This window comes from Pristiophorus japonicus, chromosome 8 (genome assembly GCF_044704955.1).
Source record: "Pristiophorus japonicus isolate sPriJap1 chromosome 8, sPriJap1.hap1, whole genome shotgun sequence".
NCBI lineage: Eukaryota > Metazoa > Chordata > Chondrichthyes > Pristiophoridae > Pristiophorus > Pristiophorus japonicus.
In genome coordinates this window covers 233,124,766-233,143,883 of record NC_091984.1, presented here as the reverse complement: position 1 = coordinate 233,143,883, position 19,118 = coordinate 233,124,766, and the positions used below count along the sequence as shown (strand labels likewise).

Below are 19,118 nucleotides of genomic sequence, written 5' to 3'. Positions count from 1 at the left end.
CTCCATGGCCTTGCCCCTCTCTATCGCGGTGTAATATCTTTCGGCCTCAAGCCCACGAGATGTCTGCGCTCCTCAAATTCTGCCCTCTTGAGCATCCCTGATTATAACTACTCAACCATTGGTGGCCATACCTTCAGCTGCCTGGGCCCGAAGCTCTGGAACTCCCTCTCTAAACCTCTCAATTTCTCCATCTCTCTACCCTTCTTTAAGATGGTTCTTAAAACCTACCTCTTGGACCAAGCTTTTGGTCATCTGCCTTAATTTCTTCTTATGCAGCTCGGTGTCAAATGTATCCGTTTTGTTTGATAACACCGCTGTGAAGCGCTTTGGGACGTTTTACTACATTAAAGATGCTATATAAATAAAAGTTATTGTTGTTTCTTAAATTGGTGTATTCGATTCATTTACATTTCTAAGAAAATATCAATCTTTTCTTGAGGTGGGGGCATCAATATTGAGTCAAATCTTGATCTAGAAATATAACCAACTCCAGGATGGCCCTTGCTCCCTTCAGTTATCAAACAATAACTTGCATTTATATCGTGCCTTTAACATAGTAAAACATCCTAAGGCACTTCAGAGGAGCGTTAGCAAAATTTGACACCCAAGCCACATAATGAAATAGTAGGACAGATGACTGAAAGCGTGGTCAAAGAGGTAAGTTTTCAGAAGTGTCTTCAAGGAGGAAAGAGAGGTAGAGAGGTCGAGATTTAAGGAGGGAGTTCCACAGCTTGAGGCCCCAGCCGCTGAAGCACAGCCAGCAATGGTGGAGCGACGAAAATCGAGGTTGCGCAAGACACCAGAATTCGAGGAGTGCAGAGATCTCGCAGGGTTGTCAGGCTAAAGGAGATAGGGAGGGCGAGGCGATGGAGAAATTTGAAAACAAGGATGAGAACTTTAAAATTGAGGCGTTGCCAGACTGGGAGCCAATGTAGGTCAGCGAGCACAGATCCGTATTCTTATGGGGACAGAACTTTAAGTAATGTGTGTTTACTCTCTCAGGATAGTCAATTAATCTGTTTGGTGCTCTTATTTTAAGCAGAGGATTGACTGATTCAAAGGTTTTACTCTATTTGGCCCCCTTCTGTTAGAGTTTCTGCATTACTCCAGCTGGAAAACAGTGGTCCAAAGAGACTAGGCTGCTGATTTCTTGCTCTTCACGTGAAATTGGATGGTCTCTTCCTGCCACCTACCTACAGTGAAGTGTTTGAGATCTGAAGCATAGCATGAATGCTCAACACAAGCATGAACACAAGCCCTTCTGACAAACAAATTCACTGCATAGCATGAAACCCATACCGGGGGTGTTTTTCGGCAGCAGTGACTTGACCTTACAAATTTTTTTTTGCAAAAGTAATTAAAAAATGTTAGGGAACTCGGTGATGCAGTTGGTTAGACATGACCTTTCAGCTCTTGCATCTGGGTTCAAATCGAGCGCACACCAATGGGATGAAAATCTCCTCGATTTGTTGAAGTAAGGGTTGTATGTGAAATGTATTTGAGCAATCTCACTCAGTTCCAAGTGGGGATGGATTGACAATGCAAACAGCCCTTAATTGGCAATGTCACTGAGATAGGTCTTTTTTGGTTCTTGACAGAGATGGAGAAAATGCCATATTGGTGGAGCGGAAATGCTCTTTCTGTGGTTCTGGCTCGGGCATGCAGTTGACTCAGCAACTAACTGTGCGACACCTGAAAGCCATAAAAACATTGTAGATACTGAAAATCTGAAACAAATACAGAAAATGCTGGAAACATTCAGCAGCATCTGTGGGTAGAACAGATGAATTAACCTTTTTTTAAGTGGAGACACTTTGTCAGAACCCTTCAAACAACTTATCTCTCCGAAGATGCTGATGGACCCGCTGAATATTTACAGCATTTTCTGTTTCTGTGCTATACCTGGGAGTGGTGTCCAATGCAAACAGTGGGTGGGGATATTCCATCACTCGGCAAGGGCATCCCTGACCTTGATGAGCATCAAAAAAACAAGATAGTGGAAAGTTTTCTTCATAGTCAGAAGGTTGTACGTGCCAGTCAGTGAGTTGTAGTTTGTGACCGTGTATTTCCTTGTAAAATAGTTTAGAATTGATTTTTACTGTTCAGTCCCTTTGCTGCACAAGAACAAACTGGAACAGTCAAATCTCAGAACATGCTGCATCCATCACACTTAGAAATGACCTTAAACTAGGGGAAGTTTGATCAATATATGTGTGGAAAATGACATACCCTGTATTCATGGAAAACGATTTTCAGATTATTTCCTTTTTATTTTTCAGTTACAACTGACATAGATTCAAATTTAATTCTAGCTTACTGCAAAATGAAGATTGAAATCTTTGAATTTTCTACTAAGCTTTTAAATAACAAGCAGAATATTGCTGCCAAAGCCTTAAACCTGTCCTCTGAATCCAGATGTTTTGATTGAGATAGCAAGTATGTGGTGTCGATCTTGAAGTACAATACATTTTCCAGTGTTTTTTTTGCCATATGCTTCAATATGGGCTTTGTTTTACCAGTAGAGAAAAAAAAGAGAGAGTTTATTCTCTGGTGACAGTAACAATCCTCAACCCAGGAAGAGAAAAATATATCACATTAGAGCCAAGCTGTTGAAAAATGTAATTAAATTATCGTGAAACCCATCTGTAACAACCATCTGTGGGGATGGCTTCAGACAAGCGGTCTCCAAATATGAAACTCACTCGGAATCCTCAATCTCTGCTTATAGGGCTTTCCTGAAGATGACAAATACCAAAGTGACCCTTGCCCTCGCTCAGTGTAGTCCTGAAGAGTTGCATCTCGGCTAAAGTTGGTATCTACCAGTGCCCGTTTAACATTGATGTGAATCAACAGTTACTTCTTTTATCTTCTAATCAATATCTCAAAAATCTCTACCTGCAAAGCCACAATTGGGGCAGCCACCAGCATCTCAAACTCCTTAGCCCATTGTTCATGATGGTAAGTAGGATGCACATGCTCCCTAGATTAGTCTGCCATCACACACAATCACCTGCAAAAAGGAGTGCTGCAATTCTTTCAGAATGGCCTGGAATAAACATCCCGAGGTCACATCTTATGATGCCTTCCGACATCACGATTGAAGACAGTGAATTGATTCAGTGACAATCGGCAACCTTGCTTCGTTCCTCTTTTGAGAGACAAAAGTTTCAGCGAGTTTCTCATCTATCCTTTCACGGATCTTGGAGCTGGAGTGTAACTACTGCAAAATAGCCACGATTTGACCGTGTACCTATATGCATTCCAGTTTTTACACGCGAGCCATTTGTTCAAAAGCCTTACAGAAACTGATGAAAGCAAGGTAGGCAGGCGGGTTTCCTAAGAGTCTGATGAAGCTGATGGAAAATCAAAATCTGCCTCCAGAGCAAAATTCAGCCTGCTCCTTTCTGATTAATCGGAGGGCCTCTGAAGTAACTGGCATACAAGAACATAGGAAATAGGAGCAGGAGTAGGCCATATGGCCCCTCGAGCCTGCTCTGCCATTTAATACGATCTTGGCTGATCCGATCATGGACTGAGGTCCACTTCCCTGCCCGCTCCCCATAACCCCTTATCGGTTAAGAAACTGTCTAAACTGTTAAATATATTCAGCTCTCTGAGGCAGCGAATTCCACAGATTTACAACCCTCAGAAGAAATTCCTCCTCATCTCAGTTTTAAATGGGTGGCCCCTTATTCTAAGACTATGCCCCGAGTTCTCGTCTCCCCTATCAATGGAAACATCCTCTTGTCAAGCCCCCTCATAATCTTATATGTTTCGATAAGATTATTGTGTCCCTAACACAGATGAGGCTGCACACAGGGAGGTTAAAGTAACAGTGACCTCAGTCTTTAATAAGACACTCCAGAGTGAGGAACAGGCTTTATGGGGTGGCTTATATACAGTGCTCCCAAGGGATGCTGGGACCCCTTGGGACTTCAGGAGATGAGCTCCCTGGTAGCGGAACATGGGAGTGCATGCGTTTCAGATACACATCATCACTCCCCCTGCAAAGTCAAAGTGAAAACTATTTACAAGGTGAGGCGTTCGGGAGCCTTTCTTTCCCTGGTGGACCGCCTTGGTACAAATGTCTGTTTTCTGGTGTGTTGGCTGTGCCCTTGCTGGGCTGGCGTGTTGTTGGCCCTGCAGGGCTGCAAGGTGAGCCTGGCCTTGCTGGGCTGTTCGGCGTGATGGGTTCGATTTTCTGGTCTGGCGTGGTGTCGTTGATCCTTTGGGTGTGTGTTGTGGGCTCGAAAAAGGTGGTGTCTGCTGTGGGTTGTTCAGGGCAGTCTGTGAACTGCAGCCTCGTTTGGTCCAGGTGCTGTCTGCAAATTTGTCCATTGTCTAGTTTGACTACAAACACCCTATTCCCTTCTTTAGCTATCACCATGCACGCATCCACTTGGGACCATGTCCATAGTTTAGCACATACACAGGGTCATTCAGATCAATTTCCCGTCACACAGTGGCGCGACCATCGTTTACATTTTGTTGCTGCCGCCTGCTCTCTACCTGATCATGCAGGTTGGGGTGAACCAGCGAGAGTCTGGTTTTAAGTGTCCTTTTCATGAGTAGCTCAGCCGGGGGAAACCCTGTGAGCGAGTGGGGTCTTGTGCGGTAGCTGAGCAGTACTCGGGACAGGCGGGTTTAGAGTGAGCCTTCTGTGACTCGTTCCAGGCTGTGTTGAGACTACCCGCTCTGCCCATTGGAGGCTGGTTTAAATGGGGCCGAGGTGACATGTTTGATCCCATTGCGGGTCATGAGTTCTTTAAATTCCGCACTGGTGAAACATGGCCAGTTGTCACTGACCAGTATGTCAGGCAGGTCGTGGGTGGCAAACATGGCCCTCAGGCTTTCAATGGTGGCGGTGGCGGTGCTTCCCGACATTATTTCACATTCAATCCATTTTGAAAAAGCATCCACGACCACCAGGAACATTTTACCAAGAAACGGGCCAGCATAGTTGACATGGATCCGCAACCATGGTCTGGAGGGCCAGGACCACAAACTTAATGGTGCCTCTCTGGGCGCGTTGCTCAATTGAGCACATACGCTGCATTGCCGTACACAGGACTCTAAGTCAGAGTCGATACCGGGCCACCATACGTGGGATCTGGCTATTGTTTTCATCATTACTATACCCGGGTGTGTCCTGTGGAGATCAGAGATGAACGTCTTCCTGCCCTTTTTTGGTAGCACTACGCGGTTACCCCACGACAGGCAGTCTGCCTGAATGGACAGCTCGTAATTTCACAGCTGGAACGGCTTGATTGGCTCTTGCATTTCAACGGGGATTCTGGCCCAGCTCCAATGCAGTACAGTTTTTTTTTTACTGGGGACAGCAGAGGATCTTGGCTGGTCCAAGTCCTAATCTGGCGGGCCGTGACAGGTAATTTTCAAACGCTTCCATGACCATCAACAAGTCTGCAGGCTGCGCCACCATCAACCAGTTTGCAGGCTGCACCATTTCCACCCCCGTGGTGGGCAATGATAGCCGACAGAGCATCCGCACAGTTCTCAGTGCCTGGCCTGTGGCGGATGGTATAGTTATATGCTGATAGTGCGAGTGCCCACCTTTGTATGCGGGCTGAGGCATTAGTATTTATCCCCTTGTTTTCAGCGAACAGGGTTGTGAGGAGCTTGTGATCGGTTTCCAGCTCAAATTTGAGGCCAAACAGGGACTGATGCATTTTCTTTACCCTGAACACACACGCTAATGCCTCTTTCTCAATCATGCTGTCGGCCCTCTCGGCCTTAGACAAGCTCCTGGAAGCATAGGCGACAGGTTGCAACTTCCCCGCAACGTTAGCTTGTTGTAATACACACCAGACTCCGTACGACGACACGTCATATGCTAGCACAATTCTTTTACATGGGTTATACAATACAAGCAGCTTGTTGGAGCATAAAATGTTTCTGGCTTTCTCAAAAGCAATGACTTGGTTTTATCCCCCATAACCAATTCTCACTTTGCGCAATAACACATCTAGGGGCTCTAAAAGGGTGCTTAACCCCAGTTGGAAGTTACAAAATAGTTGAGGAGTCCCAAGAATGACTGCAGCTCCGTGACGTTCTGTGGCCTGGGCGCTTTCCTGATAGCCTCTGTCTTGGAGTCTGTGGGCCGAATGCCATCCACCGCGATCTTTCTCCCCAAAAACTGCACTCCACTGCCATGAAGACGCAATTCGACCTCTTCAGCCGCAACCCTACGCGATCCAGTCGCTGGAGGACCTCCTCCAGGTTTTGTAGGTGCTCGGCGGTGTCCCGACCCGTAACCAATATGTCATCCTGAAAGACCACCATGTGTGGTACCGACTTGAGTAGGCTCTCCATGTTTTTCTGGAAGATCGCTGCAGCCGACCGAATTCCAAACGGGCATCTGTTGTAGATGAACAGTCCCTTGTGCGTGTTGATGCAGGTGAGGCCTTCGAAGACTCCTCCAGCTCCTGCGTCATGTAGGCCGAAGTCAGGTCGAGCTTGGCGAGCGTCTTGCCTCCTGCCAGCGTCGCAAATAGGTCGTCTGCCTTAGGTAGCGTGTATTGTTCCTATAGCGAGAAACGATTAATAGTTACTTTAAAATTGCTGCAAATCCTGACCGTGCCATCACTTTTGAGTACTGGAACAATCGGGCTGGCCCACTTGCTGAATTCCACTGGGGAGATGATGCCCTCACATTGCAGCCTGTCCAGCTCAATTTCCACTCTCTCCCTCATCATGTGAGGTACCGCTCGAGCCTTGTGGTGAATGGGTCGTGCCTCTGGGACCAAGTGGATACGCTTCTTCGCCCCGGAAAAGTTTCCAATGCCTGCCTCAAAAAGGGAAGGAAATTTGTTGAGAACCTGGGTACATGAGGCCTCATCGCCTTGTGCGAGCGCTCTGATGTCATCCCAGTTTTGCCCAGCCAGCTCCTTCAAGCAGTGTGGGGCCATCGCCCGGGACAATCCAGAGTGGCAGTTCGTGCACCGTGCCCTCGTAGATGACCTTGACCATGGCGCTGCCCAGGACAATGATAAGCTCTTTGGTGTACATTCTCAGTTTCGTGTGGATGGGGCTCAGGGCTGGTATGAGTGCCTTGTTGCACCACAGTCTCTCAAACATCTTTTTACTCATGATGGATTGGCTAGCGCCAGTGTCCAGTTCCATGGCTACGGGCAAGCCATTCAATTTGACGTTTAGCATTATAGGTGGACATTTTGTCGAAAATGTGTGCACCCCGTGTACTTCAGCATCTGCCTCCTCTCTCTGAGGCTCGAAATCGCTTTGATCCTCCCTGAACCGATCTTCCTCTGCCACATGGTGGTTAACAGGTTTTGCACAGCTTGCAGCTTGTTTGCAAGCTCGTTGGAGGTGCCCCATTGTTCCACAGCTCTTGCAAACATACCCTTTGAAGCGGCATGAATAGGCTGAATGGAAGCCTCCACAACGCCAACAAGGTGCGAACTGCCTTGCATTCATACTTTGTTGGGGACACAGTCATCTGGGTCACCTGAGGCCTACTGTCAGTTGCCCTGTACATTTCTGCTCGCAAACACAGTTCCAGTTAATTTATGAACATTGCTAGCACTTGTGTGCTGAGAGATTTGTTTGGTGTCATCACTGGTGGAGATAAACACCTGTGCTATCGCAATGGCCTTACTGAGGGTCGGTGTCTCGACAGTCAAAAGTTTTTGTAGGATGGTCTTGTGGCCAATGCCCAGTACAAAAAAGTCTGAGCATTTGCTCCAGGTAGCCATCAAACTCATTGTCCTGCAAGTCGCCTTAGCTCGGCAATGTAGCTCGCCACATCCTGACCTTCAGATCGCTGGCACATGTAGAACCGATACCTCGCCATCAGCACGCTCTCCTTCGGGTTAAGATGTTCCCGAACCAGTGTACACAGCTCCTCATAAGACTTATCTGTGGGTTTCACTGGAGCCAGAAGATTCTTCCTGAGGCTGTGGGTCGGTGCCCCGCAGATTGTGAGGAGGACCGCTCTCCTTTTTGCAGCGCTTCCTTCTCCGTCCAGCTCGTTGGCTACAAAGTACTGGTCTAGCCGTTCGACATAGGCTTCCCAGTCCTCACCCTCCGAGAACTTCTCCAGGATGCCCACAGTTTGCTGCATCTTTGTGTTGGATTCGTATACTCGTCGCCAGTTATTGTGTTCCTAACACAGATGAGACTGCACACAGGGAGGTTAAAGTAACAGTGACCTCAGTCTTTATTAAGACACTCCAGAGTGAGGAACAGGCCTTAGGAGTCGGCTTATATATAGTGCTCCCAAGGGATGCTGGGATCCCTTGGGACTTCAGGGGATGAGCTCCCTGGTGGCAGGACATGGGAGTGCATGCTTTACAGAGACACAACCAAGATCACCTCTCATTCTTCTGAATTCCAATGAGTAGAGGCCCAACCTACTCAACCTTTCCTCATAAGTCAACCCCCTCATCTGCGGAATCAACTTAATGAACCTTCTCTGAACTGCCTCCAAAGCAAGTATATCCTTTCGTAAATATGGAAACCAAAACTGTACGCAGTATTCCAGGTGTGGCCTCACCAATACCCTGTGTAACTGTAACAAGACTTCCCTGCTTTTATACTCCATCCCCTTTGCAATAAAGGCCAAGATTCCATTGGACTTCCTGATCACTTGCTGTACCTGCATACTAACCTTTTGTGTTTCATGTACCAGGACCCCCAGGTCCCACTATACTGCAGCACTTAGCAATTTTTCTCCATTTAAATAATAAATTGCTCTTCGATTTTTTTTCTGCTAAAGTGGATAAATTCACACTTTCCAACATTATACTCTATCGACCAAATTTTTGCCCACTCACTTAGCCTGTCTATTTCCTTTTGCAGGTTTTTTGTGTCCTCCTCACACATTGCTTTTCCTCCCATCTTTGTATCATCAGCAAAGTTGGCTACATTACACTCGGTCCCTTTATCTGTTGTTAATATAGATTGTAAAAAGTTGGTGTCCCAGCTCTGATCTCTGCGGCACCCCACTAGTTAGTTACTGATTGCCAACCCGAGAATGAACCATTTATCCCGACTCCCTGTTTTCTGTTTGTTAGCCAATCCCCTATCCATGCTAATATATTACCCCCAACCCCATGAACTTTTATCTTGTGCAGTAACCTTTTATGTGGCACCTTGTCAAATGCCTTTTGGAAGTCCAAATACACCACACCCACTGGTTCCCCTTTATCCACTCTGTTCGTTACATCCTCAAAGAGTTCCAGCAAATTTGTCAAACATGACTTCCCCTTCATAAATTCATGCTAACTCTGGCGAACAGAATTATGCTTTTTCAGATGTCCTGCTACTGCTTCTTTAATAATGGATTCCAACATTTTCCCAACCACAGATGTTAGGCTAACTGGTCTATAGTTTCCTGCTTTTTGTTTGCCTCCTTTTTTAAATAGGGTGTCACATTTGCAGTTTGCTAATCAGCTGGGACCTCCCCAGAATCCAGGGAATTTTGGTAAATTACAATCAATGCATCCACTATCCCTGCTGCTACTTCTCTTAAGACCCTAGGATGCAAGCCATCAGATCCAGGGGATTTATCCGCCTTTAGCCCCATTATCTTACTGGGTACCACCTCCTTAGTGATTGTGATTGTGTTAAGTTCCTCTCCCGCTGTAGCTCCTTGACTATCCACTGTTGGGATGTTTTTAGTGTCCTCTACCGTAAGGACTGATACAAAATATTTGTTCAGAGTTTCTGCCATCTCCATGTTCCCCAGTCTCATCCTTTAAGGGACCAACATTTACTTTCACCACTCTTTTCCTTTTTATATACCTGTAGAAACTCTTGCTATCTGTTTTTATATTTCGTGCTAGGTTACTTTCATAGTCTATCGTCCCTTTCTTAATCCCTTTATTAGTCGTTCTTTGCTGGCTTTTAAAATCTTCCCAATCTTCTGTCCTCCCATTAGTTTTGACCACTTTGTATGCCCTTGTTTTTAAATTGGATACCATCCTTTATTTCTTTAGTTAGTCATGGATGGCTATCTTTTCTTTTACATTGGTTCCTCCTCACTGGAATATATTTTTCTTGAGAGTTATGAAAAATCTCCTTAAATGTACGCCACTGTTCATCAACCGTCCTACACTTTAATCTATTTTCCCAGTCCACTTTAGCCAACTCTGCCCTCATATCTTTGTAGCCCCTTTATTTAAGCTTAGTACGCTGGTTTAAGATCCAACTTTCTCGCCCTCCATCTGTATTTGAAATTCAACCATGCTATGATCACTCATTCCAAGGGGATCCTTTACTAGGAAATTGTTTATTAATCCCGTCTCATTACACAGTACCACATCTAAGATAGCCTGCTCCCTGGTTGGTTCCGTTACATACTGCTCAAGGAACCCATCCCTTATGCACTCTATGAACTCTTCCTCAAGGCTACCCTGACCAATTTGATTTGTCCAATCAATATGGAGGTTAAAATCACCCATTTTTACAAGCATGATAGGACAACCCAAAGAATCACCTTCACAACCACTGATAAAAGCAAAATTGCTCAGTAATTTTTGGGATTACTAGGAGTGTGCTCTGGAATACCGAGGGTAGACATGACTCAAATGGAATCTGAATCACCAGCTTCAGAAAGGTTGTTCTTAGGTGACCTGGTGGTTCCTCCAAGACTATTGTCATTCATAGAAACATAGAAAAATAGGTGCAGGAGTAGGCCATTCGGCCCTGCACCACCATTCAATAAGATCATGGCTGATCATTCCCTTAGTACCCCTTTCCTGCTTTCTCTCCATTCCCCTTGATCCCTTTAGCCGTAAGGGCCACATCTAACTCCCTCTTGAATATATCCAATGAACTGGCATCAACAACTCTCTGCGGCAGATTAACAACTCTCTGAGTAAAGAAGTTTCTCCTCATCTCAGTCCTAAATGGCCTACCCCTTATCCTCAGACGGTGTCCCCTGGTTCTGGACTACCCCAACATAGAGAACATTCTTCCCGCATCTAACCTGTCCAGTCCCGTCAGAATCTTATACGTTTCTATGAGATCCCCTCTCATCCTTCTAAACTCCAGTGTATAAAGGCCCAGTTGATCCAGTCTCTCCTCATATGTCAGTCCAGCCATCCCTGGAATCAATCTGGTGAACCTTCGCTGCACTCCCTCAATAGCAAAAACGTCCGTCCTCAGCTTCGGAGACCAAAACTGAACACAATATTCCAGGTGAAGCCTCACCAAGGCACTGTACAACTGCAGGACCTCCCTGCTCCTATACTCAAGTACCCTAGCTATGAAGGCCAACATACCATTTGCCTTCTTCACCGCCTGCTGCACCTGCATGCCAACTTTCAATGACTGATGAACCATGACACCCAGGTCTCGTTGCACCTCCCTTTTCCTAATCTGCCGCCATTCAGATAATATTCTGCCTTCCTGTTTTTGCTACCAAAGTGCATAACCTCACATTTATCCACATTATACTGCATCTGCCATGCTTTTGTCCACTCACCTGACCTGTCCAAGTCACCCTGCAACCTCTTAGTGTCCTCCTCAAGGCTCACACTGCCACCCAGTTTAGTGTCATCTGCAAACTTGGAGATATTACACTCAATTCCTTCATCTAAATCATTGATGTATATTGTAAAGAGCTCGCGTCCCAGCACTGAGCCGTATGGTACTCCACGAGTCACTGCCTGCCATTCTGAAAAGGACCCGTTTATCCCGACTCTCTGCTTCCTGTCTGCCAACCAGTTCTCAATCCATGTCATAGAAACATAGAAACATAGAAACATAGAAAATAGGTGCAGGAGTAGGCCATTCGGCCCTTCTAGCCTGCACCGCCATTCAATGAGTTCATGGCTGAACATTCAACTTCAGTACCCCATTCCTGCTTTCTCGCCATACCCCTTGATCCCCCTAGCAGTAAGGACCTCATCTAACTCCTTTTTGAATATATTTAGTGAATTGGCCTCAACAACTTTCTGTGGTAGAGAATTCCACAGGTTCACCACTCTCTGGGTGAAGAAGTTCCTCCGCATCTCGGTCCTAATGTCAGTACATTACCCCCAATACCATGTGCTTTGAGTTTGCACACCAATCTCTTGTGTGGGACCTTGTCAAAAGCCTTTTGAAAGTCCAAATACACCAAATCCACTGGTTCTCCCTTGTCCACTCTATTAGTTACATCCTCAAAAAATTCCAGAAGATTTGTCAAGCATAATTTCCCTTTCATAAATCCATGCTGACTTGGACCAATCCTGTCACTGCTTTCCAAATGCGCTGCTATTTCATCCTTAATAATTGATTCCAACATTTTCCCCACTGCTGATGTCAGGCTAACCGGTCTATAATTAACGGCTTTCTCTCTCCCCCCTTTTTTAAAAAGTGTCGTTACATTAGCTATCCTTCAGTCCATAGGAACTGATCCAGAGTCCCTTCTTCTTTGCATAGAGCAGCTTTTAAAGTTGAGAGCGAGGGAATTGTGAATGTGAACCTATATTAGTTGACTCACACTGCCTTATAATTGTACAATAGCATGACCCTAGCACATAGCAAAAGCGTCTCCTTGTGACTTGGACTGGATAGTCATGTCTTTTACACAGGTCCCTCTTCAATCTCGACAAGGTCGACCAAGCAAACACTTGAGAAAGGCCAAATCTGATTCGTTAAGCTGCTTTATTTCAGAGCAAGGTGAACATACAGAAGTTGTTGTAATCAAATTCATTTAATTCAAAATGTACAACTTACCTTTGTGTAATAATACAAAATAAAGAATACACCATGCTACTCATATCAATGAGTCACCTTACATGACTTAACTCAAGGTGGCCTCTAATCAATGTTCTCTTTAAGCAGTGCTCCGGAGCTCCTGCACAGCTAGCCCACTGGTTTTTAAATGGGAATAACCTCGCTTGTGCACTATTTTGAATCAGCCACACAGCCCTTAAAGAGGCGATGCAGCCCCCCAAAAATTAAAGGGAACACCTGTAACTATCGTTTAGTATTTCTAACCTCATCACTTCAACGAAAGCCCAGACGGCTTTTCTGCACCTTTGCAGTCTTCCCATTTCAAAAAACCTCTTGACTTGTGTTTATCTCTTGCTGTTCACAGCCAGAATGGAATGGCCAGTCAGATCCCTGCCAAGTACAATCATCATAGGCAGTCCCTCGATATCGAGGAAGACTTGCTTCCACTCTTAGCATGAGTCCTGAGGTGGCTGAACAGTCCAATCCGAGAACCACAGTCCCTGTCACAGCTGAGACAGACAGTCGTTGAGGGAAAGGGCGAGTGGGACTGGTTTGCCGCACGCACTTTCCACTGCCTGCGCTTGATTTCTTATTGCTCTCGACTACAATGGGTGTGAGGTGTTTATCAAGTGCCAAGACAAGATAACAAACTGATCATTATCCATAGTCCATGAGGAAACAGCATTAAAGTGGGCTTATTAGCATCATAACAATCTTTCACCCAAGAGCCTTTTTACTAAACTTCTGTGAATATACTGTGATTTAAAACACATTTAAAAGTAACCATTCCCAAACCTGTTCTCTACAAAATTATTTTACAAAAACAATCACTGGTTGTTGCAATGTGTTCAGAAAGAAACAATACTTTGCCAAACACTTTTTTTGATCCAGTGTATAATAGTTGTTAATAAAAATTCCTTGTGGATGAAACATAAATTTGACAACACAAATCAAATGATGTTCTCAAGTGAAAAATAGAGATGATACATATTACTCAGCAGTATTTATGATTTTTATATTGCAAGTGAACCAAGCAAAAATTAATTCATTTATTTTAAGTGACACGAAAATAATTTTCCCCTCCCAAATTAAATTTTTTTTTTAAACCGAGGAAAATAACTAAGGTCTTGCTAATGTCACACACCACACCCTCAACCAACAGTCGGGTGGGTAACCTGCTTACAGGCTTTATCCTAACAGAGCCGGATGATGGAAAGTACTGAAGTTCACCGTGGGTTGGTTTGGCCTTTGGTTTTCCCTCCCTCTGGGAAAATACCTCGTTTCCATTTCCCCCTCTCATTCCAGAGAGCCAGATGTAGCAATCCATTAAATCATAAAGTATTCAGCAGCAAGACACTATCAGCAATATTGAGAGAGGAAATTGTCCCTTGTTATATAGTCGTGTCAGCGGAGGCGCTAATGATTTATCGCCAGAGGACGGGCGGCTGAAACAACCCGCCTGGAATTGGTCCCGGGATGCCGCAGGCAGAAACGTGTTTGTGCTGCGCTCCTTACTTTTTGTCCCGGGCGGGGGTACACGCGGCGATGATGTAATCGCTGTGCGCGCCTACCACTTTGCACCCTGCAGGAAGCGAGATTGGTGTAGGACGATACCAATGACAGCTTTGCAGTCGTGGCTGGGGCGCCCGGCTTCAAGGGGAGAGCCTTGCGTCGTTGCCGGAATCTTTTTCTTGCCAGCCGACTTTATAGTTGGCCCGACAATGGCAGCCGCTGCTTCGGCCGGACCGCCAACGTGGAGCCCCGCACCCACTCTTGGGTGCCCGGCCACTGGCCCGACTGAAATCCTCCTTGGTGGCCCAGGAGGCACCATGAAAGTGGCTGCAGAGTTCACAGTGATCCTCCCCTTTGAAAGGGGAGGGACGTTGTGACACGTCAGCGCGATGCGGTGTGTCCATGTCGCACTGAGCCTCACGCCTCGCTGACGCGAATCATGCCTCCGATACTGCCCCAGACAAAGACCCAAATTCGGCGACATTTAGCGGCCATCTCGCCGCATGCTAAATATTCATTTCGTTCAAATTGTGCGCCCCAAGCGGGGAGTGGTGCAATTTCACCCGCACAGATTTTCAACTTGTCGTCCAGGCATAAAACTGGCACTGTGGATTGGCTGCCCGTTATATTCCCATGGAATTTACATCAATGCAAAACTAGTGCAACCCGCACAGAAATTAGACAGCAGCCGGTCAAAAGACTTGGGACTGGAAATTGCCATCTGCCCAATTGGGGGAGATAATTCGGATTATTACTACCCGGCGGGAGTCGGAGGGAAAAGGCGGAAAATTCGGATCTTTAACACTGTGCTTTGGGGCGCTGTTTTAAGCGGTGTTGGGGCGAGTTTGCGTTGGGAACGGGGTGGTATCCATCATGTGCTGCATCATGCTGAAGCGTAGCAATGTCCCTCCCCTTCACTTAAAGGGGAGGAATGCTGCGAGGCCTCTTTGGCACTCACCGGACCACCTGAGAGGGGTTTGGCCAAGCCAGCGGCCCACTACCCATGAGGGGGTGCCAAGCTGCCGGTTGGCGGCCCGGGCAAACCAGCGACCGCCACTGTCGGGCTGACTGCAGAATTGAAAAAAAATGCCGACTGCGGTGGTGCACCCTCCCCTTTAAGGGCAGCCGCACTGCCCAGCCACCGGCAGCTTGCCACCTCGTGAAGCTGTCAATGGCATTGACCGGCGGCCGAGCTCCCGTGGGCCAACATCCCCCACGGGGCAGAAAAGGAATCGCCACCAGGCAGTAAGGAGTCGGCCTGCTGGGCGGGGCAGAAATAGCGGGGGGGGGGGGGTGGTGGGGGTGCAAATACGGGGCAGGGCGGAAACACATTTCCGCTTCCCCTGGCCCGGGGGCAATTGCGGATAGATCACACCATCCACCTGCCCTCAGTTGGTAAAGCCTTACCACCTCGAGGGCCTTAAAAAAGAAAAGGAGGGCAATTTCGGCTCCTTGTTTCTTCACTCCCAGGCACAAGCTCAGATACTTCCACCCAGGAGCAATTAGATGGTGTTAGCAATAATGCAACATTGGGTGATTCCCAATACGCCCTAGATCTTGGGAAAGTCAGCAAACTTAATCATAGAATCTCTTTGCAGCCTTGGTGTGACGCCAGAGGTGATGAACTTGCCATCTCAACTGTAAAGTGCGTCAGTGACCTGACTAATGTATGCCTGAACTGCAGCCTGGCTGATAATACAGAAATTCCCTTGCCTGCCTGCATGAGCCAGAGCCAAAAAGGTCGTTACCTTCATCGCCACAGAGAACACTGCAGACAGATAAGCGTGGTTTCAAATCATCATGCAGTGGGTGACCGAGTTGTCCCATTGCATTTTTGGTGAAGCACACTCTTGTACAGGTACCCTCAAGTAAGGTCCTCACATAACCTGTTCTGCCTCTATATTCCCTGGGTCAGGGGCGAGGGGGGGGGTGTGGGTGGGTGCAGAGAGAGTTGTATTAGCTGGTGGGCTGCATCATCCTTCGGAGGTACCTTCTTCTCCTCCTCCACGATAGTGGCCTTCAAGGCTATACCCCTCAGGAATGGCATACTGCTAGTAGGGAGTGAGAAGCCAGAAATCTGCCAATGGTCTGACACAGTCAGAAGTAGTGAGAAGTTGTGAAACAGTCTCGCTCCCGAGGAGTTGGATGAAGAATCAGATGCAGAGATCAGCGTGCAGGAATCGCAGTTTCTCCTTGTCTTGCAAATTTGTCTTCAGAACTTATACAGATCTTTTCTGGGCACTGTGAACTGGAACAACAACTGCTGTCCCTCCAACCTTGCAAAATTCAGCAATACAGTTGGCACTGGCACTGTTGCCCACCCGAGTGAAAACTAACTGGATACATCATTTCTTGGCAGTGTGTTCCAGATATCACTCCTTGTGCCAACAATAATCAGTGGGAGATTTATTTCTACGCATCTACAGTCTGCACGTTTATTCTCCCATCTTTCAAGTTATTATCTCTCCCGAAGGAGACAATTAGGAATCCATCAAAGATGATCTGAATTACTGGAAGGGTGAAAAAAATGGTTGCAGTTTGGCTCCACCCCCTGTCCATTTAGCACCTCCTCTGCAGCCCAGCTAAGATCTTGGAGAAACATCCCCCCAATCCATGGGGCAGTGTATTAACAAACCAACAAGATTCAGCTGGTATTTGAGGAACACCCACCCCACCACCCTCCCCCATTTGCTCGTCTCTTCTCCTGAAGGTGCAGATGGCGAGTAGGGCTATGGCTTTACAGGTGCTGCTCATCTTGCAATACCTCACTTATGGACATTATTCACTCTGACAGCACATGCCGGCGAGCTATTCAACTTTTAAGGGAATCTCAGTCAAGCCCCAATCTTGTCCTTGTCTGATAGCCAACACATTTTCCAGCAAAGTTTGGGACAACAAGTAGGTGCAAGATCCCTGGCTGAAGTCCCCCGCCCCCCCACCACTACCCTCGCCCCACACCCAGGATTGCCAATAGCAAATGCACACCGTCAACTGCTGTTATGTAAGTCTGCTACCTTAGCACACAACAGTCGAATCTGGTACCTATTGGCATTTGTGATTTTGTGCTACATTGGGCGATATCTTTGCCCACTGGGCCGTCTGGTGCCTTTAGATGCGGTTATGGAAACATATTTTTACAAGGTTAGTAAAGAATCAGAATGCTTGCTTCATAAATAGCTGGATGTTTACAAAATCTATACTTTGTGCATTTACTCCAATGTGTTTATTTCCCATGGTTGACATGCTCATCTCAAAAATTCAACTGAACAGGGAAGTTTGTGATTGGAACTATTTGCTCGCTTGAAGTGTAAATGCCAACATGGACTTGGTGGGCCGAATGACCTGGTTCCATGTTGTAACTTCTATGTATATCTATCTGAAGTGAGAAAAGAAAGAAGGTTTTGCACCCTCAAGAAAGCTGCTTGGAATTCTGCCAGTTATTTCGTTGTGTAAAAGTTAAAAGGAAAACAATTGTCTTGGGTAAGTTTGTTAGACATTTGTTAGTGATCAATGTTTGTCTCTGTAATTAATCTGAACAATAATATTTTTATAAAGTTATGCAACTGGACAGTATTGATCATGAAACATGATACAGCAAACATTACAGGCAAGCTGAAGATTTTGCATTTTGTTACAAGAAATAGGAGCAGGAGTAGGCCATATGGCCCCTCGAGCCTGCTCCGCCAATCAATAAGATCATGGCTGATCTGATCATGGACTCAGCTCCACCTCTCTGCCCACTCCCCATAACCCCTCATCATTTAATTTTGATTGATTTTTTTTAACCACTTGTGTTGATAGACTTGAAGTGGCTTTGCTCATTTGAACGTGCCCACAAGGCCACGAAGAATTTACTTATGCATTTGTTCAAAGGAAGATGTTTCACAAGGTAATGCACAAAAAGTAAAACACACATCAGTTAAGATTGATCATGCTTGTTCTACTCAAGCGATTTTGGATGATTGTGGATTCAGCTAGGTCATGTCCTTACCACTTAGAATGTTACCATTGTTTGCCCAGAAATCTGCTGGCTTTGCTGGTCTGGAATAGTATTCATCCCGGTTTGCTGCTAGGATAAACCTGCAAAAAACAAAATGTTGAAAATTATACATATATGGAGAGAAGGCCTTTAAACATGTAGAATATACAGCATGGAACCATTCGGTCCAACTAGTCTGTGCTGGTGTTTATGCTCCACACCTGTCTCCTCCCGTTCCATCTACCTCATCTCAGCCTTTCAGCACATCTTTCTATTGCCGTTTCTCTCATGTACTTGTCCAGTTTCTTTTAAAACCATTTAAAACTATCTGCCTCAACCATTTCCTATGATAGCGAGTTCCACGTTCTAACCACTAAGAAATTTCTCCTATTTCTCTACTGGATTTATTAGTAACTATCTTGTAGTTTGTTTGCCAATACAATCAGGACAGTCAGCGTGGAAATCGGGGACACCAGCTTTATCCACACAATGACTTTGTAACTAATATTAGTGAAAAGAAAATAAATCTCGTGATTTAAAAAAAATATAAAACAAATGTAGGTGTGACATGGTAACTACTTTACATCACAGCATGAGAGGTAACTTATTTTTGGAAATTATTCCTTTGCTAAAAAATTCCAAAGAATGTGAGATTCAGCAGTGTCCCAAGGTGCATCACATGGTGCAACAACTGTTGTAATGTGATAAAACAGTTGTTCTGCACACAGCAAGCCACCACAAGCAGCAATGGGAAGACTGACCAGTTAATCAGTTCTTGCTGTTGATGGTTGAGAGGGGAATTTTGGACCAGAGAGAACTCCCGGAATAGCGCCAATGGAACTCTGATTTCCACTTGAACCACAGGAACAGCCTGGATCCGAGGAGCGCAGTAAAATAAAATGAAAAATACAGGGGCCGAAGGGAG

At 45.9% G+C, this 19,118-nt stretch overlaps 1 protein-coding gene across 7 annotated transcripts in view; it reads right to left on the bottom strand.

Moving 5' to 3' along the window:
- Positions 1-19,118, bottom strand: part of tango2 (transport and golgi organization 2 homolog (Drosophila)) — a 208,682-nt gene that overhangs the window by 74,379 nt on the left and 115,185 nt on the right. For all 7 annotated transcript variants that reach the window (XM_070888077.1, XM_070888079.1, XM_070888081.1 and 4 more), the window contains one exon: positions 18,206-18,294. In XM_070888077.1, coding sequence (XP_070744178.1) covers positions 18,206-18,294 — 89 coding nt within the window. The remainder of the gene's footprint in view (positions 1-18,205; positions 18,295-19,118) is intronic.